This window comes from Juglans microcarpa x Juglans regia, chromosome 4S (genome assembly GCF_004785595.1).
Source record: "Juglans microcarpa x Juglans regia isolate MS1-56 chromosome 4S, Jm3101_v1.0, whole genome shotgun sequence".
Taxonomy (NCBI): Eukaryota; Viridiplantae; Streptophyta; class Magnoliopsida; order Fagales; family Juglandaceae; genus Juglans; species Juglans microcarpa x Juglans regia.
The window spans coordinates 25,311,240-25,335,583 of record NC_054601.1 but is presented as its reverse complement, the minus strand read 5'-3'; the positions used below and the strand labels follow the sequence as shown (position 1 = coordinate 25,335,583).

Below are 24,344 nucleotides of genomic sequence, written 5' to 3'. Positions count from 1 at the left end.
AGAGGTTATAGCGGTGGGCTCTTCGAAGATTAGACTCCATGGATGAATACTAAGAGGTTTCTCGTCAATAATAATAATAATAATAATAATAATAATAATCAAGCTGGTATTATAAGCAATATTTTGAATACAGTACCAGACGTCGTACTAGTCAAGACACTGGAATGAAATATTTCGATACCAGTACCGTTTCGAGATAACGTTTCGGGATAGTCGATATATAAATAAATTATATATATAAATATATATAAAAATTATATTCTAAAATAATAGTCTATGTATAAATACATATATATATAAATTATAAATAGTCTAGTCTGAATTGGGAGTTAAAAAATAAGCTTGTAGTTTGAAAAAATGAAAAAAAAAAAAAAAAAAACACATAGGCCGAAATATCGGCCGGTACCGGCCGAAATATAGATCGGTACAGGCTGAAATTGAGGCCGGTTATTTTAGTCAGTACGGAACAGGTATAGTACATGTACCGACCGAACGGCCGAAATGAAAAATTTCGACCGTACCGACTGGTACGGTACGAAATTTAAAACATTGATTATGGGGGATAGTTACTAGTTAGAGCTTGTCAGAAAAACTCTGCAACAAATTCGTTTGCATCATAAACTCATATTAATTTATTATTATAATTTTTTTAAATTTTAATAAAAAATATAATAAATAATTCAATTTTTTTAAATCTTAAAATAATAATAATATTTTATTATCTTAATTCAACTCAATTTAATATTTAAATATAGTATTGTTAAATTATCATATTCGATTAGATCTTACACCTCGACAAATTTAAGCATTTCAATTATTTCTAACTAGTAAGGTGTCGAATTGGGATGGTTTGCCACCACCTTAGGGTCAAAGGTGGTGGCAATCCACCAGCCAATTTTTATTTTATTTGAATTGAATTATTTGAAATTAATAAGATTTTAATCCTATAGAAGTGAATCTATTTTAGAGAATTGATTTGAATCGACTTATTTCACTATTATTTATAAATTTTGTCTCATAAATTTTATTATTATTTATAAATTATCTCAATTCATCTTATCTTAACCGTTAAACTTACTGATGGAGGATACGAAGGACTTCATTTAAACCAAATCCTTATTTTAGATGTTCTCATTCCATTATCCTCGAGTTCATGATTAATGATTTCACATTTGAAGATTACAAAAGAGGTCGATCTCTGGCCAATTCTTACGTGGCACGTGGAAATTCGTCTTCATTGCATAAGAAATATCCTCCATCGAGTTCCAAAAGTTAATAGTTGTAATTTTAAGTACGTAAATATCATATAATTATTTAAAAATAAATAAATAAATATGAGATTTATATAAAAAAATTAATTTTTTAATAATAAATTCTATTCTTTTTTAAAGCAACTATATAACATTTACGTATTCTATGATTACATATAACATTATTCATAACTTATTTTGTATGTCTAGATTTTTTTATAAAAAATAAAAAATAAATTACGGATTAATGCTCATTTGTCATTATTAATATTTCTGCTGTAACGTATGACTCATTCACTTTTCTTGGTTTTTACTGGCACCATGGCTTCTCTATGGGAAATTAGTCTTTTTTTATTTTATTAAAAAATATCGGCCTTCAAGTTTAATGTATGTACAGTTCATACGGCATATAAAATTATAAATAATGTTAGATAAAGTCTTTAGATTTTGGAGTCTCACGCAATAGTTTTGAAAAAAAGTAGAGTCTATTATTAAGAAAAGAAATTTATGATATAAATCTTAAATTTATCTATTTTAAAAAAAAAATAAATACGTGATACTTACATACCTTAAAACTGTAAATATTATTTCTTTCAAATTATTTAAAATTAGTCACATTAAATTGTGAGAAGAAATAGAAAATCTAAGATTTATTTATTTATTTTCTTTAATAGTGTTCTTTTTGAAAAGTCCTCAAATTTATATTAAATTTATATCTTGTTCTTAGGGAAAAAATATAAGATCAAGACTTTAGAGAGAACATAATAAAAAAAATAAAATATATATGTGGGTGGAGTCAGTCAATAGTACTACACACGTTTTCATGGGATAATCCTATAAAAATGTAACTTGTTGAATTTATTTAAAGAGTAATTCTATATATAATTATAAAGTGCATAAACGTCGCGTAATTGTTTTGAAAAAGAGTGAAATTTACTATTAAAAAATTAATTTTTTTTCATGTGAATTTCATATTTTATTTATTTTTTTCAAAATAATTATGTGATAGTTGCATAATTCATAATTATAAATATTTTTTTGTTATTTAAAAGGCAACCTGTTTACAAGGTCAATTGACTCTAAAACCACCACTATTCAAGGACGATTAAGAAGGAAAAGAAGACAACTTTTCTTTTGCAAGTTATTAGGCTTGAGTGGTCCTTAGGCTTAGCTCACTTTACTTCGTCCTTAAGTTCTTACTTATATTATTCGGTTAATTGAATTCTGGCCGAGAGCTCTTTTTATAATAGAAAAAAATATTATGAGAGAAATACTTCTGTGGGTTTTTTTTTTAATGTAATCTTTTTATATTTATAACAGTTCTATTATTTATCATATTCTTGTTATTATTAATCTCGTTATCATATTCTTAATATTATTTATCATCTTCTTAATAAGTGTTATTTATTAATCTCGTTATTTCCTTAAAGGTGACATTAAAAGTAAATTGCACGACGAAAAAGCCTCTTTCCTTCTCTTCCAACCAAGAAAATAAACAAATTAGGTCAACCTGATTTTATTTTCTAATATTTTTTTTTTCCATTCTATAACAATGAGGATTTTGATTAAAAAATAAACAAAATGATTAGCTTAATTAATTAAGAGTAATGTTACATATAATCATGACATGCACAAACGATACCCAGTCATTTTGAAAAAGAGTAGAATCTACTATTAAATTTTTTTTTTCATGTGGATCATTTATTTATTTATTTTTTTTTAAAATAAATTACACGATACTTGTACACTCACAATTATAACTATTATTTCTCATTAATTAAAGGGCTTTCTTTTTTCCTCCATAGCTTCCAAGATAGTCAAGGAAACGCAAATTGGGTTAGATTGAACGAATGCATGAAGTTCTCTGAATGATTCTTGTCCACTTTGAATATCTCAACTTGCAAGAAAAATAAAATAAAAGAACAAAATGTCTTCTATTGTGTATTAATTGATACGTAAAAAAAAGTTCATTCAAATTCAATTTTCAAAACCATCACGTTAATTTACTGCATTTTATTATTCTGGTATAAGCTCATGATCATGTCAAAGTCCTTGTTTTTTAATTTTAGTATCTTTTTCTCCAATGCCAAGCATTATATATATTGAGACAAAAAAAAAAAAAAAAAAAGAAAAAGGGATATTATAAAATATGTCACCAAGATGAGCTTGCCACGGTATTCTATCTTTTCCCACCTACGCGCCTACACTTTTTCTTGGAGTAGTTCAAGTACTGCCTCCACAATATACGTCTAATAAGAAATAAAACTTGATAATATAAAGCCAATCAAGCCTTAGTTAGAATAATGTTTACATATAGTCATAAAGTGTACAACGTCGTATAGTTATTTTAAAAAAGAATGAGATTTACTATTAAAAAATTAATTAATTTTTCCTGTAAGTTCTGTATATATATATTTTTCTAAAGTGATTATGCGGTACTTGTGCACTCATGACTGTAACTATCATTTTTCTTAGTTTATATATCTACACTTTTTTTTTTTTTAATAGAATCGAATGGGTAAGTTAAACAAATTGGGATAAGCCAAAATACACATATAGATGCATCGACTCATAATTAAGCATCCCCTCCCTCCAAAAAGCCTAATATTGTAGCAAAGTCATGATCGGGGTTAAGTGTTTATTAAGCTAAACTCTCTTTGCTTGGTCGCCAATCAATTATATGTTGCACAGCCTGCTGAAAAGGTTGACATTTTAAAGTAAGCGCTCGAACCCAATCAAACACATGTTTTGACATGGCATTTTGTGCCTTCTTAGTTCAAATCCTAGATCAGTTTCAAAGGATGTCAATTCGAGTTAAAGATTTACGTCTATGTCGTGTCAATACATATATATTATATTATATGTGTCAATTCGAACACGACCCGTTAAGCTTATCGTGTCAAAATCTCAAATCCTAACACGACCCATTAATAAAACAGGTTGACACGATTCGACTTGTTTTAACCTATTTATGTAAATGAGTTAAATAGATCCGAAATTAATCCTTTTGACCTGATTCAGTTTAATATAATTTTATATACAGTTCTTCTATATATAGTCGATAGATACAATCGGCGTGCAATTATCCATGCCACATCAGATTTAAAATGAATTTTTTACTCTTTCTCTAAACGTACATGTTCTCGCTCATCATCTCTCTTTCATAAGCTCTCTCATCAACGCTCTCTCTCTCATCAACTTGATCTTTCTCTCTCATCAGCTCCATCAGCTCTGTCTCTCTCTCCTCAGCTCTCTCTCATCAGCTCGATCTCTCTCTCATCAAGTGTTTCCACGTCAGTCCCGTTTGCATGCCGTTTGCACCAGGCGCTTGCAACAAGCATTTTTCTTTTATATAAATGTTAAAATCACAATATCTATAAAAAAATATAAAACTAATAAGTCTAAAATTACAATCTAAATAATAAAAATATCGAAATTAAATTCCCAACAATTTTATTTTTAGGTATAAAGGTATAATTATAACTCTAACTTTCTTATCAGATCATAACGAGTCAAAGCGGGTTAACCCGTTATCAACCCATTAAGCAATCGTGTATTAACAGGTCAATCCATTTTGATCCAAATCCGTTAAGACTAAACTCAAACCCGCTATTATCATATCGTGTTCGTAAAAATAATTATATATGGTCATAGAATGTGTAAGTACCACACATTTTCTTTGAAAAAAAGTTAAGTCTACTATTAAAAAATAATTTTTTCACGTCGGTCTTAGATTTATCCACTTTTTTTAAAGGGCGTGTGAGAGATTTGTACACGCTAAAACTGCAAATATCATTTCTCTTTGTGATATGAGTACCACATCAGGGATTGTTGTGAAACATTTACTGAAAAATGATCAAACCTCATAAACCACTAAAGTAATTTTCCATCAAAATTGGTTCCCCATCTTCACTTTGAGTCTGCATGGAGCTGCCACAAGCAAGTTTCAACATTCAATACGCCAAAAACCCACAGTGCTAAAAGTTGTTTATAGATATCCTCAACGACGGATAAAAAAAATGGATCAGTCCCTTCCACTTTCTACATAACAGAGTGAGAAAATCTTTGCTCATCTGAGAAGATGCAACTTAAACAATTCAGCTCACCCATATCAAACTACTTCAAACAATTTTCCAACTGATCTTTCAAATGAGAAAAGTGACTTCACGACGTTGAGAATCTCATCATGAATGAAGCCATAAAACATTAGTGATTCACAACCTCTTCCAAAGCCATTATTGGGAAACTGAAGATAAAAAATGAAGATGTTTTGCATGCTTTTCTGTGATGGCTGACATGGGGGTAGTGAGGATGAGGAATCAGGATAACTGCAATCGGCTTGACAACTAGATTTTTGCAAATAGCAGCAGACCTTTTACACCGAAAACAATCTGGCACTAACCCCATAAGTACGAATTGGACATCAATGCACAGAATTTTGGGTTTACGCCTCAGAAAAGCAAAATGTCTAAAGATAGTATCATCTCACCATAATTTTGGTAGAATTTTGCAGCGCAATAGGATCATTTTGATAATCATTACTGCAATGCCTGAATGCATGTATTTTTAACGCGCTAAACTAATAATTGAAAATAGAAGTAGAAATGATATCAATCCAAGATATGGAGTGAAACACCTATATTACATGATTGTTAAAAAGGAAAACATACGTACGGTAACAATTTGAACGAAGCAGTATATAGACAAGAGGGGCAATGTCTATATATTACTTCAATGGATGATGCAGAAGCATCTGATGTACTTTCAAAAATCAAGAAAAATGCATATGCAAGAATTATTTAACATATGGTAATACAAGCTTAAATGAACTGATAAAAGAGATTCAAAGGCCACGATACATCTTGAAATTTACGTGATACAAGTAAACAGTCAGGAGAATGAATACTGACTACTCAATTAAATCCCTTAAGCCAACCCATACTCATCCCAGACAGCAACAAGAATGACTTCCACAAATCTGTGTTAGCTAACATGTCCTGATTCCTATAATTTGATACATGAATTTCTAATAAAGCTGACAAACTCTTATCATTTTTGCCTTGTAATGCATCAGCTGAGGGTACAGTGTACATAAACTTACTGATTCAATAGCCTTCAGAGATTAAGGGGCTTCTCTATGTGGAGGAGCTAACAAGAGCTTTCGACCTGCACGTATAACTATTTGATTGCCTTGGTGATAAGTGGAAGCATTCCTTGAATACATCATTGTGGTGGAGCTCAAAATGTCATCTCCAAATCCGCATGCTTTGAAAAACAATCTGACAAAACATTTAGGGAGATCAACAAGACAGGAAATACAAACTCAAGCTTTCAGCTCATCTGTCACACTGGAAAAATATCTGGCCATGGTATACAGAATATGGACATGCATGATTATGTTGCTTGTTAACTTCAAGATGGCCAATCTCCAGTGGTAATACAGGAGCGACCTACAGCCCTGACAAGGGAACTTTCCAAGTTTGGCCTGGGATGACATTCTCACAATTTTTTATGTCAAGTTCAAGTTTTTCAATTTTCTAACAACTTATCTGTATGAATCGTGTCACGACCGATTTGTTCGCATAGATAACTCCATGGTTTCAATCAATGTCAGAATATATGGATTAAGGACGGTGACCTTCAAACTCAGGTCTGTTAGTTTTTTTCCCTCCACCCTCGATGGATAGAGGGGGACAGAAGAGGGTGGAGACTAGACCCCACACAATTTTTTTTATTCAAAATTTAAGAAAGTATTGCTCAATAATGTGCTATGGTCAAGAAAATAAAATTTTGTAGTACTAAAAGAATGTTCATAAAAAAATGCCACTCCATCTTTGGTGAGAATTATTGATATCTACCTCTTCCATTTATGTATGTGTGGATAGGCTGTAGTTTGTTAGAGGTAAAGACTGGTCTGATTTAGTGAATGAAACCAGGATATTCAATCCTGGATAGTGGCAATTTTTATAAAAGAAAAGAAAGTTAGACCATAGAATTGATATTTTAAAGTTCAAGCAAATCAGTAAAAGTACCTCTCATTCTCTGAGCAAACTGCTGATATGTCATAAATGTCAATGCTTGCAAGCATTCTGAAGGAAGCCAAATGTTAGAGAGAGAGAGAGAGAGAGAGAGAGAGAGAGTGTATGAAAGGTACGGAATAATCATGTTTTAAAGATCATATGATTATATGAGTTGATTCCTCCAACAGTTGCCAGTATTCAGAGTAGCAGAAGTGGAAGAACAATATCGATGTCCAAGAACAAGTTAGATGAACTGGATAAAAGTAACTTGAGCAGAATAAAAAAGTTTAAATTTACCAATACTATAGAAAACGATAAGTACTCATGAGAGCTCAAATTACTTTTTTATAACAAAGTACCGACTTACCTTACAATTCTTTTAACAATAATCCTGCCGATTCCCATTCCCCGTAATGAAGGGATAACCTGGGAAGGCACTGGAGCATGATTACAAATATATGTAAATGTTAATATCTAGTTGAAAGTAAAAATGGATGGGCAAATTTTAATCTTGTAAACTTGTATAGAATCTGAAGTAGAAAGCAACCCTTTATTCACCTACAAGATTGGTGCAAGTAAGAATGGAATCCGACCATTTAATCATCATCATGAAAATAAAAGTAGTCAGGGCATACCATGATATCATAAATGGAAGCAGTCAATCCAAAATCAGAAACAGCACGGCCAAAGCCCACCAGCTGACCATTGGATGGTGTTACCGGCAGCACTTTTTGGAACAAATCTCCCAAACCCAATGTCTTTCTTGGTTTTATCAAATCTTCTAGAGAAGAAGATGATGATGACGACGACCACGTTTCAGTAGCACATAAAACATCAGTTGGTTTGCAGAAGACAGAGACGACAACAGAGCTGTGGGAGAGAGCTATGCTGAGCTTGTGAATGTCCATCGGTTCAACTCTGACAGTGCCCTCAGAGTCCACATAGCTGGGGAATCGGTGGCAGGAGTGATTGGAGGCACTGTAGAGGTCTTTGAGCTCCTCAGGATTTATGTGCGATGGGGTTGTGGATATATATAGTGGGACTAATGCCGGTGGTATAAATGGTTTCTTTGGCAGCAGTACTCTCTTGTCCTTGTCAATTATTCTTTTCCTTCTGCTGCTAACCCATCTTAGTTCCATGCACCTGGACGGATAAGCTTTTTGTATTTGTTGCACGCAACCTCCAAAGATAAAATCCATCTCTCTCTCTAGAGAGTCAATTACAGACCATTTGTAACAATCCAAGGAAGGTCATCTACGTACATAACAATTCAAAAATTATGGTACAGATGCTCTATTGACAAAAGCGGGCATGGAAATTATTTGGCTGATATCCACATTCACCGACAAAGACCAACAATGAACCAAATTTAGCATATAATGACATGCATATAGATTAGAGAATCAAAATATAATTGGAAAGACAAAAATGCCAACCACATCCATGGCCAAACTGGCTAAACGCATGCAACACATTCTCAAAAGATACATGCGTGACACGAAGATAGAAAGCGAGTGACCCACACTGGAAACGTTTGAACCCCAACAATGAGAGAGACGCAAATTCGCAAAACCTAGAAAGAGACTATTTTTTCAGAATCGAAAAACCAATTCGAATTTAAAGAGGGAAAAAGGAAAAGAACTCACTTACGCCATTCCCAAGTAAGGTTCTTCCTTTTTTAGTTTTTAAGTATTCCCAAGGAAAGTTTTCACATTTTAAACAGACACGAATTAATCTATGAAAAATAAACTCGAACATTGGTTTGTGGTTGATTCAGGTTCTTCAAACGGTAGGAAATTTTAAATTGGAAATTTTAGAAAAACGAAAAAAATACAATAACCCAACACTAGCTTGTTGCATTACAGTGAGAATTTCATCAAACATTTGGTGTGCTAGACTTCTCTTCAAATCCAAACAATTTTACCACACCTGTCGGCCAGATAACCACATGGACGTGTTACATAGCAGAGAGAAGCTAACCTGGACGAATGGCTGTGGTAAGGTGCTGTCAGTGTTCAGGTCATAGTCCTGAATCCACCGGAGAGATAAGGTTTTCAGGAAATCAGAGATAAACGTGTCTCTATGTCACAGTTTCGAAGTAGTTACTTCGGTGGGGGATATGATGGAGAGAGAGAGAGAGAGAGAGAGAGAGAGAATAGTTTCTGTTTTTTTAATCATCGAAAAATAAGCAGGAGTTCAATGTTTCGTAAGCAATGGAATTTTCGGACTCTTTCAATACTCATCACTCATGTACGAAAGCCACTCGCACTTCTAAAGAAATCTCCGTCTCAGGCTGCTTTTGGTCTCATCCGCTACCATTTAATATTTTATTATCATTATTTATTTATATTTTATCATTTATTTATTATTATTCATTATTATTTAATATTTTATTATTATTTTTTTAAAATCTTCTAAAATTATCTCACTGCCCAAACATAATTTAAGAGTTAGTTTGAATATTACGGTGAGATGAAATAAATTAAGATAATTTATGAATACTAATAATAATAAAATTATTAATTAAAATTAGATAAGACGACATTCTCACCTCGATATCCAAACGGACCTAAGACACATGAAAAATTGTTACCATACGTATGTGTTGGTGTAATTGACGGAAAAGAAATGATAAAAGCTTGAAATACCGTGAGATAATGGATAAGCTTAAGTTTTCTTTTTAAAACATTGTTCTTATGGATGGGAGTCAATGCTTGTAATGGACTAAATGTCCATGATTTTCTCATTTTGATTGTGTACTCACGGAGTAGTTAGCTTTGCCCTACTATAAATAAAACTTGTTTTATTACCTATATATATATATATATATATATATATATATATATATACCATAAATCCTATCCTACCTCCAACCCAACTGCCCAATTCAATTCCCACAAGATAGCCAACCTTCCCAAGTCATTGCTCTCCTAGGAAACCACCAGCACATGTGCCAAACAATGTTCCGGTGCCTCTGAAGAATCCTTCTGTCTGTCATGGTACCACCATAGTATATTGCTTCAAAAAAGTCCCATCCAGAGGAGATAATGGGGCCTATTACGCGTTTGGCTTGCCGGGTCACCAACTTTGCCGCCTTTGCAACTTCTTTCTGTGCTTGTTTGGCAGCATCTTTAGCAGACATTCCCTGCGACAATGCATCAACTAAAAGCAGCCTCAATTGCAGAATGCCTCGCCTTTTCAACATAAGCAGCTCTGATGTTGTAGAAGTACAACTTCACACTCTCCTTCACAGCACAAGCTACAGATCCAGAGCCCATGTCAAAACAGTTCAAGAATGTAAACTTTCCACTCTGAGATGACGCTTCTTCCCTAACCAGCTACCGACATTTTTCAGCTATAAAAAGTAAAAGCAACGTAAACTTTCTATATCTCTATTGGAACAAGATGTATAGAACAGGACAACCAAGTGAAGATATGTAAACATACACAATTAAAAATCACAGAAGCAATTTAAAGATAAAATCAAACAGCATTTCTATATTTTGGTATTGGTAAATATTGTTTAAACACCATTGGGTTGAAAGCTCAGTTCTCTTTTCAAGAAAAAAAAAAAAAAACAAATAGGGAGGCTCAAAAACATCAAATCTTTCTCAAAACGCCCCCAAAGGATTTTACCTTGACAAAAGTGTCACCAAAAAAAAAAAATGTAAGAGCTTATTTTAAAATTTGATCTTACCAAAATCAGAAACTAAACATTATTATCACTAATTTTTACTAAAGGGTTGACAGTATGTGAACAATAAAAAATAATAATTCAGAAACATATGCAAACCAAAACTAGTCAGACCCAAAAGTAGGTATAAAATTGCAATAGCTAATCAAAATTCAAGTCCAGAAAAGTTATAGTAGGAAGGAAGATGAGAAGGCATGGAATAGAAGCAACTCTAAAGTAGATGATCAAGAACAATCAATATAACCCACCCACCAGATTGTTCCACCAAATAAAGGACGAAAACATAAATTAGTTTAATGAATAGTGCCACAACATATCCATTTTACAGAAAAGTCGGAAAAGCACCAGAAGAGTGATGAAATGAGAAAATCAAGTGTGCAGTTATGAGGATGAATGATTAATACCATTCTGCAAACGATAACAGGTACAGGTAATGTTTAAGACCTTATGGGCAAATTGTAATTCCTATCTCAAAAACTTAGCTCCCTACAACCGTTCCATATTCATGAACATAAAATCATTCCAAGCATACCGAGTCAATGCACGGCAATAGAAGCCAGAACCAAACTAACATGAGAAATCAAGATTCAAACATTTTTAACTTCCTTTCACGTATCTTCATCGACCTATATGGCCGTATGTCACCTCTCCCATACTTACCAACAGAAAAAAAGTATTACTTTACAATATTGATTAGGCCATAATCATTGAGGAAAGCTTGAATTATTGGCACACTTTGTGACCCACCTTTGACCATTTCTTTCTGGTATTGTACATATATAAAACGGCCAACATTATTGAGCTCAACGTCCTTCACTCATAATCAACCCTTTTATGTCATTTGCCACAACTTACGACTGATGAAGATAAAACCAACGATGGGTCATAAGCAGCATTAATAACTGAAGCGCGAAGAAAGCTTCAGGAAAAAAGTATGAACCAAAGCAACTTATAAGTGTGAATCTTGGAAAAATTTTGGATTTATAATCCGGAATAGCTTATGATGTCAAATTTTAAATATTATATTAATTAATAATTTTTTTGATAAGTATAATTAATAATAGTACTGATCTCACAATTTTTGTAAAATATCCATGTAACACTAGATTCCAATTTCCTTGAAAATTCAATATGACAATTATTTTCTTTCATTTCCTGAATTTTCGCAGCAACCAAACAGTGCATAACCCGAGACTTCAATAAAACAAAGAAGCAGACACCATATGATCACATGACAGCCAGATACCATAAACCCAATTCAAATTCCATCATATACAAGGGACATATATATATATATATATATTATATTTGAGTACCTGGGATGCTGAGAGTGATGATACAGGTGATGAGGAGCAGAAGCTGACTCCGCTTCTTCTGAAAATCCATGCACTCCAAAGAAAACCCTAACACAAATTCAAAATATATTTTTCACTATACATACATGAATAGTACAGATATAATATACAGATAGATATAATTGGGGACCCTTGGCATGATCAAGATTTCTATACTGAATTTTACTTATCATCCACACTACACAGACATATCCACTAAGAATTCGAAAAAGACAATGCAAGTGAATTGGACAGGGATCACAACTTCTGAATACTTTTAACAGTGAGGAAAGATATACCTTTTAAGGAACATGAAGGATGTGTGCTTGGTCTTGAACTGCAACAATCTAAACATGGCAGCTCCGGTTAGACTTGTGTAACTTGTGAAATGAAGACCCATTCTGCATTTTCTTTTTATCTACTTGTGTCCCATGATACATCGGTGATGGTTATAATGGTTCAGTTCTCATTTCAATGGTCAAGAGCCGATAGAGACATTATACAGATGCCCTTCTATGTCTGGAATAAAACCTTTCTCCATCATTTCCTCTCTTACTATTTCATAAGTAGTCCGATTTGGGATCAAACCCCTTTCCAGCATCTCATTAAGAAGTCCATTTGCATCTTTCAACTTGCCTTTTCTACAAAATCCTTTAATTAGTACATTGTAAGTAACAACATTTGCCCGCCTTCCTTTGTTCTCCATTTGCATCCTCACATTCAGGGCTGCCTTGAGGTTACCTTCCATACAAAAGCCATCCATCAAAGTATTGTATGTCACATGACTTGGGCTCAAACCCACCTTAAACATCACATTCAACAGTTTTGCAGCCTTTCTTGACTCCCCTTCCTGGCATAATGCACCTATCAAAATATTATATGTTATATGATCAGCTCTCAGTCCCTTATCCTCCATTTCAAATATAAGCTTTCTGGCTGCTTTTATATCCCCATTTATACACAAACCTCCAATTAAGCAATTATAGGTTGAAGCGAGTGGGAAAATCCCCTTCTCTAACATGGAACTTTGCAGCACAAATGCTTCCTCCATCATCCCATTCTTGCAATAAGCATCAATCAATGTATTAAATGTTATAGCATTAGGAACCAACCCATGTCCCCTCATATCATCAAACAAGTCTCTAGCTTCCTTTATCATCTTCTTCTGACAAAACCCATTCATAAGCACATTATAAGTAACAACATTTCGGTTCAAACCCAAGCCCAGCATTTCATCCCATAACTCAATGGCCTCATCAAGCTTTCCAGCACAACACAGCCCGTTAATCAGTGAATTACATGTGACCACATTGGGTTTCAAGCCCCGTCTTTGCAATTCTTCAAACAACTTTTTTGCAGCCGATACATTCTCATCTTTACAGAATCCATCAATCAAAATATTATAGGTAACCTCGTTTGGGAAAACTTTATTTGCCACCATCTCCTTCAGAATGGCATCAGCCTTATACATTTTTCCCACCCTACCCATCTTGCAATACCCATCAATAAGAGTATTATATGTAACCACATTTGTCGGAATGCCCCATGCCTTCATGTCCTCAATCACATCCCCAGCCTTGTTCAACTTCCCAACCTTACACAATCCATTAATGACAACATTAAATGTAATCACATTAGGCTCAATCCTCCTTCTCATCATCTCCTTATACACATATTCCACATCCCCAATTGCATTATCCTTGACCAAAGCACTCAATAGCGGATTACACGAAAACATAGATAACCTAAACCCATAATCCCCAGCTCGCTTAAACGCCTCAAAACCCAAACGGGTCCTCAAGTTTCTCACATAGGCTAACACTAACATATCTGCTATTATTGAATTAGCACATAATTTGTTGCTGCAAATTGAAAGTGCATGAAAAATTGAAGAATTCGAGTGCAAGTTCTCATCTTGGACAAATTTATGTAAGAAAGCCCTGATTTTTGAGTACTTTTTGGCAGTGGCTAACGAGTGCAAGAGCCCAAAAGAGAGTTGGAGAGGGTGTGAGACTTTGAGCTCTTTTTGGGACCAGTTGTAGTACCTGAGAATGATCTCTGGATCGGCCTTTGAGCTAAGCAAATGGCAGAGAAGCGCGGTGGGATCTGTTTCTTTGAGATGGGCCTTGACCTCTGACCAGTGTTGCTTTGATATGAGGTCTTTGAGAATTGGGATGGTGAGGGAGCGTGAGGTTAGGGTTGATGTGGTGGAGTCTGAAGAACAGAAAGGTCTCGGGAAAATAATAAGTCTTCCATCAAAAATTTTTCCCCCAAAAACCTTGGAGCTCCGATGCATAAAGATATCCATAAAGATATCCAGAAGCTGTCACACAGAGAGAGAGAGAGAGAGAGAGAGAGAGAGAGAGAGAGAGAGTGAGGTAACCAGAAAACGAAAGCAAGGTTTGAAGATGTGTTTATCCAATATATAATTGGAAAGACACAAATGACAACCACATCCGTATAGATTGTATAATAACATGCATGTAGATTAGTGAATCAAAATATAATTGGAAAGACACAAATGCCAACCACATCTGTGACCAAACTGACTAAATGCATGCAACTCATCCACAAAAGATACATGCGTGAAACGAAGCTAGGCAGCAAGTGACCTAAACTGGAAACGTTTGAACCCCGATAATGAGAGAGCCGCAAATTCACAAAACCCAGAAAGAGACTATTTTTCAGAATCGAAAAACCAAATCGAATTTAAAGAGGAAAAAAGCAAAGAACAAAAACCGATTCAAATTTAAAGAGGAAAAAAGCAAATACATGTACTTCAAATTGCATCTGGTTGCATATGTTTTTCAACAAGTAATTTCGAATCAAGGATTTTTTATTATCTCCCTACTCACATGCGGTGAATGATACAAAATATGTTAAGTTTTACATAACCATGCAGTTTCGATATTTTTCTTATATAGATATAGATAAACATTGACTAGATCATGTTCTTCTCATATTTGAAAAACTGATTAAAAATATAAAGTAATTATATATATTTTTGTCAGCTTATGATGCTTAGGTTTCAGTTCATGACAACCCATCTTGGATTTGGACGTTTGGGGGTGGGGGAGAAAACAGGATTGAGATGAGTTTCAAGAGGACAGTATATGCTACCTAATTTGCAAGGAATTTGGAGTACAAATTTAGTAAGAAGGACATAAAAACAATCTTAAAATATTGGGTGACTAATAATGTCAAGTAAGGTCTGATTGGTACCAACTTTGGTGTTTCTAGTTTGCTTTTATATACACCTCGACCCTCGTAACGATAGACATAGAGAAGAACAGTTTGATATATGATCCGGCCGCCCAAAAAAGGCATAAGATTTTGATAATTTATAAGTTGCAACCACTTTTGTTACTCACCACTCAGAGGAACCATTCCTCCTCTCTTGTACATATCACTGATCTGTAATAAAGCATAAAAAGCTGATGATAAAGTGATTGAGTTCTGTAAATTATAATGTGGGTTTGAGAGTCTGAGTCAGAGTGTTTGGAGAGAGAGAGAGAGTGAGAAAGAGGGGAAGATTCAGTCACCATTTAATTGTCGGGGGAGGCATCCTAAAAATGACAACTGAGAAAGCAAAAATGTAAGAACTTTTTTGTCTCCAATCCTACAAAATTAGCATGGCTTCACTTATTAATACATCTTTTAATTTTTAGATGGCTACCGATGGCGCAAATATGGACAGAAGCCAGTGCCATAATCTTCTATGTATGACCGTGCGAAACGAGAATCATGCGTGAGAGCAGAGCAACGGTTCCTTACCTGGTTGGTGGTGGCGTCGTGATGGGTGGTGCGGAAGCAAAGCTTTGCTCTGGGGCGGATACAGATCTGTTTTGAGAGCACCCAAATGCAGTCTGCTCCGAATGAGAGCTTACTGGCCGACGGTGGTGGAGGAGATTAGTAACTTGGTGCCGGTGGACGGAGCTGCAGGGGGAACTCGACTGGCAGAGGGAAATTTGGGTGGTGCGGGCTGGGCGGAACTCGAATGCCAGAGCTTTGCTTTGGGTCGACGTCTCTTACTGGCCGACGGTGGTGGAGGAGCTGAGCAGGTCGACGCTAGTGGACTGGGCTGTAGAGAGAATTCGAATGGCAGAGAGAAATCAGGGTGGCGCGGGCTGGGCGGAAATCGAAATCGAAATTTGGGTGGCAGCAGCAAAAGGGATCGAAATTGAATCTTGAATGTCCGAAATCTTGAGCAGAGGGTTTTTGGTCATCGTGAGAGCAGAGGGGTTTTTGCCTTGGGAAAATCTGTTTGCAGTCCCCAAACATGGGCCTGCCCTTGCACTCATTATGTGGATGAAACGAGTCGTTTCATTTAAGGCCAGATGGACAAAAGCACGACATCGTTCCCTTATTCCCTTCCTCCTCAGACTGGAACGTTTCCTCTTTCTCCCTTCACTTTTTTCTCTTTTTCTGTCGATGATCGAAATACAATATCTGTGTTGGATTACGAGATTTGAGGTACTGTTTGTGGCTTTTTTTCAACAAAACGTACGTTTTGATTCAAATAAAGATCAGTGGGTATTTTTCTTTCCCATTCAAATTTTCCCTCGTGAAACCCCTCTTCCCTCGATAGCAACCTGCATCGCATCACCATCCTCTGCCCAGTGCCACCTAGCGACGTCATCTCTCCATTCAGCACCACCTAGCGATGCTCCTCCGTTTGTCCAGTGCCGTCACTTCCCGCGAGCTCATTGAACGGAAAAAAACCAAATTTGAATCCTGCGAAGACCCCCCCTCCTCCCTCGCCAAGCAACCCGTGTCGCCCTCCTTCCTCTCCCATTCAAAATCTGCAGTTCCCTATGTAACGCCCCGGTCCCGCACAGGTCGGAGAGTTACTTCCTATCACTTACTCTCACATTTCAATAATATAATTATAGACTCTAAATTCTCAATATTATAAAGAACTTTCGATTCAAACTAATTTCCTCAATATAACCAATTTTTCAAAATGTCAAGTCATCATAACACAATAAACTTTCTTAATAAAAATCACCAATACTCATCGAAAACTTTCTATACTTAATCCACTACTCTTAAATCATCTCACCCAAAGTTTCAAAATCTTGATCCCCAGCTGAAATATCCAAAATCATCTGAAAAATATTGTGGAGATAAAATGTGAGTTATCAACAACTCAGCAAACAAAGAGCATATACTAGCATGTAAACATGAGCATTTATAAAGTTTGGTATGTAGAACAAAACATTTGCTTTTAAAATGCAGAAACAACATATTTACTTTCAGAATGCATTAACAAACTTGGTACAAAATATCAGAGCGAAATTTTCAGAAAAACAAACTTGTTCCCAAAAAGAAAATCCTTTGGCATATCCAAACTGAAATATTATATTCATATCATCTCATAGCATCACATCGGGACAAATACCATGTTTCACACTCGTGGTAGGGTTATAAACCACCATTATACCCGTGGCTGGGCCATATACCATGTTTTACCTCCGTGGTAGGGTTATAAACCACCATTATACCCGTGGCTGGGCCTTAACAAAAACAGAACGGAACATCATCGGAACCAGATCACATTCAGATATAGAATCAGAACTTCATGCCAAGGCTTTCAGATGACACATCATATCAAAACAAAATACTGAATAACTTCAGATCATTTCACATGTTCGAAATAAACAGAATCAAAACATCTTTATTTATTCATAGCAAAAACTTTTAGAATTTCATATACGCTCTTTTTGCATAGTTCAAAAACAGAATGTACAAAATTAGCTCATATCTACACCAGTTATGACAGAAAATATTTTCTCTTATATAGAATTTATGCATATGCAGAATAAACATTTGAGGTCATTTTCAAAGTTCTTTTAAAAAACAAACATGCTTATTTTCAAAGTCAACCTCATTTCATTTCTTTTATGCAAAATTAGTATATGAATCCCTCTTACTTGGACTTCTTAGTCTTTCGAATATTTCCTCAACACTGCGGAACAAATATTAATTATCACCTATAAAATAATCACGTAATACTCAATCGACCATGCATTTCAATATTTAAGCCTAAGCTTCTAAAATAACATATTTTAATTCTTCAAAACTTAAAATTCTCATAATCCCAAAATATATCATTACTTTCTAAAATCATCAATGTCCATTTAATAACTTCGACTAAAATACTAAAAAGCTAACTTATTTACTATTGAAGTGTAACTATAAAATCTGTTACTAGATAATAAAATTAGACCAAAATATTTTAAATTATACATCAACAATATAATAAACTAAATCATAATAAAAATACAACGTTATCAATTATTCTTTCAAAAGAAAATAACAAATTTAAAACACTTTAGAAACATTTTTTACTAATATAAAATAAGACGAAACTCTCATAACATTAACATAAAAAAATTATATGAAATCATACTGAAACCCGTCGTAAAATCAACCCAATGAAAAATATGAACTCAAACCGCTTTATGATTTGGCTTGCACTTAAAGGGCAAACTTGTAATATCATAAAACTAAGTCAGGGGAAATAAACCTACACCAGATCGTTTACTTTTTAAAGAAATCTTTACTTTAAAAACAATTTAAATCACTGTAAACATAAATAAAATAGAGTCCTTTATTACATGTTAAAAGTTTAAAAATAGATTAATATAGTGGTAACTCAAAGGGTAACCAAGTAATTTAGTTACATAAATATATGATCCATGAATAAGTTACGCTAAGCTTCTGTAGAATTCTGTTATAAGAAAACATAATTGTGAAACAACAGCTCGCGAGGTGGAGGCTCACCGAGAGATGGAGAGCATGACGAGTGGCGAGTTGGGAGGTGGACGGTAGCTGTGAGGGCGTTGGCGGGGCACTGAGTGGGAGAGAAAATAATGAGAGAGAGTTAATGTAAAAGAGAGAGAGCACGGCGTGAGGGAGGAGGAACGGAGAAAATAACAGTGGATTATCGTAAGGAAACAAAAATGGAGGAAAGTCAGTGGGCTCACTGATCTGCACGGGGTGACGGGGTGTCACGGCCAGCGATTTCTGTTACTTTTACTGTGGTTTTCGGCGAGAAAAATGGTGGTTTGTGGCACTCGATAGGGATAGAAATTCCTCTATTTTGAGGAGTAAAAACAAGGGTCTTCAGTTGAAGGTGATGTTTTACGGTTGAGGAACAGAGGGGCATACGGGTTTAAGTGTATGGAGACTCTCCTTGATTCTCGGTTTGCGAGGTGGCACGGGGTGGAAGAGACATGGCTTGCCGATGGCTCACAGTGGTGCAAAGGCTGGACTGGATACCCGGTGCTGTGGTGGCTGAGTAGTGGCTAATGTTGCTCTGTTTTTGGGGGCTAACACAGGGGTCTACGTGCGATGGGTGTGGGGATGTCGTGGGTATGGGGGAAAGGTGGTTGGTCGCGGCGCTGGGTTCACTGTGCTGTGGTTGGTGGCACCTAACGTAATAGGTCCTGCTCTTTGTGGACGTGCCATGATGGCTCGCGCTGATTGCTTTCTGGACGGCAAGGGCTTCGTTACACGGTTTGCATGGGAGGAAAAACAATTCTGTTTTTCATGGCAGTGAGACCAACCGAGAAGGGCTTGAGCAGTGATTGGATCGTGGGGTGGCGAGAACTTACGGAGAAAAGAGGAGCGAGAGAGAAAGTCTGGAGGATGATTGATCATTTGATAGTGAATCGAACGAGTGGCGCCGTGGGTGAGTGAGAGTCTAAGTATGTGATGGAAAAGAAAAGGAAAAGAAAAGCAAACTGTAGAGACGTAGGAAAAAAAATGGATTTGAGGTGGAGGAATTTTTGGAAGTGAAGAAACGGTCTGGCAAGAAAACTGCAGTCTGGGAAGTACCAAAACGACATCGTCATGGGCTTGGCCTCCTTCTGGTTTGGGCTTGAGTTTCACGGTGGAACTGGGTGTTACACCCTAGGTTTCATCTCCCCATTCGAAATGTGCTATACAACCTCCTCACCAACCTCTTCGTACGGCTTCGTTGCATAGCCTGTGGTGTTGCTTCTCACCTCTCGACTCCCGAACGGCCCTGTCTGTGGCCACCGACAGTGGTCTATTTCAAAAGAAGGGTTTATGTTTTTCTCTCCATTTTGTTTCCATTTCCTAGCATCCCGTATCTAATATTTTTTGTGTTTTCGTTTCTGTATCCCGTATCTTTAGCTGCTGTAAACTGCTTTCATTAATTTGCTTATCTGGAGGGGGGGCAACGATATTCCAAAAGAGAGAGAGTGCGGCAGAAGATGAATAGGGTGTGGAATTTGCAGTAGCAATATTGCACTTAGCAGAATAGGATGGAGACGGACGGGCCAGGGGCAATGGGTTTATTCCTTGAGACACTTGGGGCAAATCTCAGTTCTAAATCGAACCCTTAATAGATTTGTAAACAGCAGAAGCATTATTTTCAATTCTTGATATTTTTTTGCTTTTTTGCTCAATGAAAGTGATAATTTTTCTTACTGGTCAGGTGTGGGACTGGTTCCCTTAATTCCAAAATCGGCCGATATCTGCCTGGTTCTAGTTCTATGCTTTTTAGGATTAGACTCTTTCGCTATTTTATATATTTTACATTAATTTTTTTAAAATATTATATAATATTTTTTATATTATATATAAGATAATGTTATTATTAATTTATAACATTTTAATTTTAAACATGAAAACTTATTTGATTATATGTTTTAAACATGAAATGTATATATTAATAACATTTTATGGCCTAATAAATTCTTAACATATTTTTTTCCATAAATACATAATACATTAGTAATACTAATATATATTAGTATACTAATTACATCTCGCTTTAATTAATTAGTATACATTAGTATACTAATGTATATTAATATATTAATTACATTTTATGCCCTAATACTAATATTATTATATAGTTATACTAAATTAAAATCACTATAACTAAGTCATTATAATTATATATAGTATTAATATCACTATTAGTATAGTATATAGTATTAATAATAATTTAGTATCAATTTATTATTATATAATATATAATATATATTCTATAATGTATAACATATAGTATTAGTACCACTATATCACTATAAAATATATATATATATATATATATATATATATATACACACACACACACACACACATACACACTATATGTAATAGTAATACTATAATAGTATAATATATAGTATTAGTATATATTAATATATTATAAGAGTTATCGCATAATATATGTATAATAGTATAGTTAACTTAATATGTTAGTATTAATATCACTTTTAGTATAGTATATAGTATTAGTATTTTAGTATTACTATTAGTATTGGTATGGTCTATAGTTATTTAGTATTATAATATTATTAATTTTGATAAATACATTTCTATTAGATAATTTTTTGTAAAATACCTAATACAATTATTTATTAATTATATACAAAATGTAAAAACGAAAAAGCTTAATATATTGACAATTATCATAATACATTGACATACTCTAAGTTAGTAACAAATTAGCAATTAACATTATAAATATAATTATAATTAATTATTTTTTTAATGAGTTAATTAAATAATCCACATTAAACAGTTTACTTAATTTTAATTTTACTAATTTAAATAATTTTTTATTAATTTATGTGCTAAAAAGATAAATTCAAACTAAGTTGAAAAAATACCTCATTTAAGAATCAAGAAACGACACCATTTAGTATAAAATTGGATCTAAACGGTGCCATTTAAGTTCATTGGGGGAGCAAAATTGAAACTGAATTGTGTAAAACGGCGTCGTTTCACGCAACTCAATTTTTATTTTTTTTAAAAATAAACCGTCTGTTGAAACGACGTGGTTTGGGTCCAATTTCAATCCCAAACGGTGCCGTTTCAATATTACTTTTCATTCTCCTCCCTCCCCCGGATCTTCGATCCCCAATTTCATTCCCCCTCCCTTGAATCTCTGAAAACTCTAGTGGCTAGCCCTCCGTCGCATCCCCCCCTCTCCAGCCCCTCCGTCGCTCCTTCATATCCCTTTCCCTCTCTAGCCCCTCCGTCGCACATTCTATCTCTAGTTCTCTCTCACCCTTGCATTGATTGGTAAGCCATTTGTACTCAGAGGAATTGCGTGTGATCATGGTTTATAGCAAGAAGTGTTCGTCTTTTGCTTTATTTTTTCTCGATTTTATTAGATCTGCAGTCAATGTGAAGAATTTTGATGTTTGTGTCATTGTGAATCACTGAATATATATAAAACCATGTTTGTCCTTTTTCCCGTAACTCAGCTATCAAAATACCTTCATAAAATAACAACCCAATGCACCATTTGAATGATGGATGGTTATATATAGAACGATTTCCATTTCAGGACCTCGAACCTCATTAAGGCAGGATCTTCAGATCCACCCTCAAATCTTGAATACACAAACCTGCCTGCTAGAATCGTATATTAAATGATGCACATAGACAACATTAAGTTTCGTTTGATAACTAAACTCCTCTCAATTAATTATTACAATTTTTTCAAATTCTAACACAAAATATAATAAACAATTCAATTTTTTCAAATCTCAAAATAATAATAACATTAAAAAGTAATATTCTAACAATATTTTATTATCTTAACTTAACTCAGTTCAACATCCAAACGCAGCATAAATACAGTAGGATCCATATACTGTGTCTACCAGTCTTCGAATTATAAAATGTGTTAAAGAGCTGAAAAGTGTAAGAAATCTCAATAAATCCACATATTGTACCAAGTTGTTTGAGTTAACATCTCATCCCAAGAATAATTTATATAATTTTTTAAATGCAGAGATATTTCTAGAATTGTTACAGATGAGTAGTTTTGTTCATTTCCTGTTAGTAGTTTTGGCTAATCCACTAACTCGTTGGTTTCTTTCACATTGTCAACCTATATTAGACAGGTTAAGTTCATCTAACCTCTTAGAATTTGAAGTTTTTTTTTTTTACACGCGAATCTTGTCGTTGAAAAATAACTTGTGTTATCCGAGGATTTTGCAATTAGGTTCTCAAGAATTCCCCTAACAAAGTTATAAAACAAAGTATGGATGCTCTACACATTCTAGATTGGATGAATTTCCATTTTATTGCAGATTTTTTGTTTTGAATTGTTGTAGCAGTTATATTTATAGGCTTATAGCAGATTTATGCTTTCAGTTTTTGTTTTATAGCAATTTTTTATAGCAGATTTTTTTTTTTTTTTTTTTTTTTTTTTTTACATAACAGGTTTTTTTTTTATAAAGCAAATTTTTGTAAATAGTAACAAATTTTTAATAAAACAGATTTTTTTGAAGCATTTTTTTTATAAACAGATTTGTTTATGAAAATTTTGTATTTTATTAAAACTGAAAAATCAGACCAAACCGGATCGAAACTGGTAAAACCAGAGGTACTAGTTTAGAAGAGTAACCGGTGCATAATTAGTTTTTAAAAATACAAAATTGGTGCATACCGGTTCAGTCCTAAATTTTTTTCAAAACCAGATCGGACCGGACTAGTTACACCCCTAATTACATAGCAGAGAAAAGCTAATCTGGAAGAATGACTTTGTTAAGGTGTTGTTAGTGTGATCCTCGATGATCCGCTACTTCTAAAATATCGAATGACGTTTAGGTCAAAGCCCTGAATCCACCAAAGAGCTTAGAGGGTTTTAGGAAGAGAGATTAATGTGTCTCTCTCATAGTTTCAAAGTACAATACTTTGGTGGAGGATATGATAGAGAGAGAGAGAGAGAGATAATAGTAAATTACATCTCTTTGTTTTTTAATTCTTCAATTATGGGGTAACTGGTCTAGCTCGATCCAATTTTGAACATTTTATAGAACCGAATCGGTATCTACCGATTTTGAAAATTTAAAAACCGATACCGAACTGATGAACCACCAAAACCGAAACTTCCGATTTTTCCAGTTTTGGTTTGGTCTAGTCCAGTTTTTCCAGCTTTACGGATAGAAAAAATCATACTCCAACAAAACTTTAATAAATGATTGACCCATATCACTTATTTCATAATTTTTGACTAAAAATTTCTAAAATTAAAATTTATATATTA

The 24,344-nt window shown here is 34.3% G+C and overlaps 2 protein-coding genes and 1 pseudogene across 14 annotated transcripts; all 3 read right to left on the bottom strand.

Moving 5' to 3' along the window:
* Positions 1 to 6,009: 6,009 nt before the first annotated feature.
* Positions 6,010 to 24,007, bottom strand: LOC121261950. Of its 9 annotated transcripts, none has more exons than XM_041164387.1 (6): positions 23,861 to 24,007; positions 9,251 to 9,285; positions 7,906 to 8,524; positions 7,638 to 7,696; positions 7,283 to 7,339; positions 6,010 to 6,529 (listed from the first exon to the last, which is right to left on the bottom strand). In XM_041164387.1, exons 3-6 carry the CDS (start codon positions 8,467 to 8,469, stop codon positions 6,373 to 6,375), a joined length of 837 nt encoding a protein of 278 aa, XP_041020321.1. In that variant the 5' UTR covers positions 8,470 to 8,524; positions 9,251 to 9,285; positions 23,861 to 24,007; the 3' UTR covers positions 6,010 to 6,372. The 9 variants fall into 9 exon arrangements, 8 of the variants coding, with proteins under 8 accessions (XP_041020321.1, XP_041020325.1, XP_041020324.1 ...); XM_041164391.1 differs by having other exon boundaries at positions 7,906 to 8,413; XM_041164390.1 differs by lacking the exon at positions 23,861 to 24,007 and having other exon boundaries at positions 6,010 to 6,254; positions 6,352 to 6,529; positions 7,906 to 8,413; positions 9,251 to 9,423.
* On the bottom strand, positions 10,031 to 12,350 carry LOC121261954 (annotated as a pseudogene).
* LOC121261939 (pentatricopeptide repeat-containing protein At1g09820) lies at positions 10,054 to 16,554 on the bottom strand. Of its 5 annotated transcripts, none has more exons than XM_041164366.1 (4): positions 16,073 to 16,554; positions 12,598 to 14,621; positions 12,281 to 12,367; positions 10,054 to 10,625 (listed from the first exon to the last, which is right to left on the bottom strand). In XM_041164366.1, exon 2 carries the CDS (start codon positions 14,604 to 14,606, stop codon positions 12,777 to 12,779), a length of 1,830 nt encoding a protein of 609 aa, XP_041020300.1. In that variant the 5' UTR covers positions 14,607 to 14,621; positions 16,073 to 16,554; the 3' UTR covers positions 10,054 to 10,625; positions 12,281 to 12,367; positions 12,598 to 12,776. The 5 variants fall into 5 exon arrangements, with proteins under 5 accessions (XP_041020300.1, XP_041020301.1, XP_041020302.1 ...); XM_041164367.1 differs by having other exon boundaries at positions 10,054 to 10,608; XM_041164368.1 differs by having other exon boundaries at positions 10,054 to 10,600.
* Positions 24,008 to 24,344: the final 337 nt, after the last annotated feature.

What these genes read in the sequence shown, in the direction of transcription:
- LOC121261939 (XM_041164366.1), bottom strand. Translation starts at nt 14,606, where the DNA reads ATGGATATCTTTATGCATCGGAGCTCCAAGGTTTTTGGGGGAAAAATT.
- LOC121261950 (XM_041164387.1), bottom strand. Translation starts at nt 8,469, where the DNA reads ATGGATTTTATCTTTGGAGGTTGCGTGCAACAAATACAAAAAGCTTAT. An exon ending in ATTGTTAAAAGAATTGTAAG is followed by an intron (nt 7,340 to 7,637) that starts GTAAGTCGGTAC and finishes GGCTTCCTTCAG; the next exon opens with AATGCTTGCAAGCATTGACA. An exon ending in GTTTGCTCAGAGAATGAGAG is followed by an intron (nt 6,530 to 7,282) that starts GTACTTTTACTG and finishes ATGTTTTGTCAG; the next exon opens with ATTGTTTTTCAAAGCATGCG.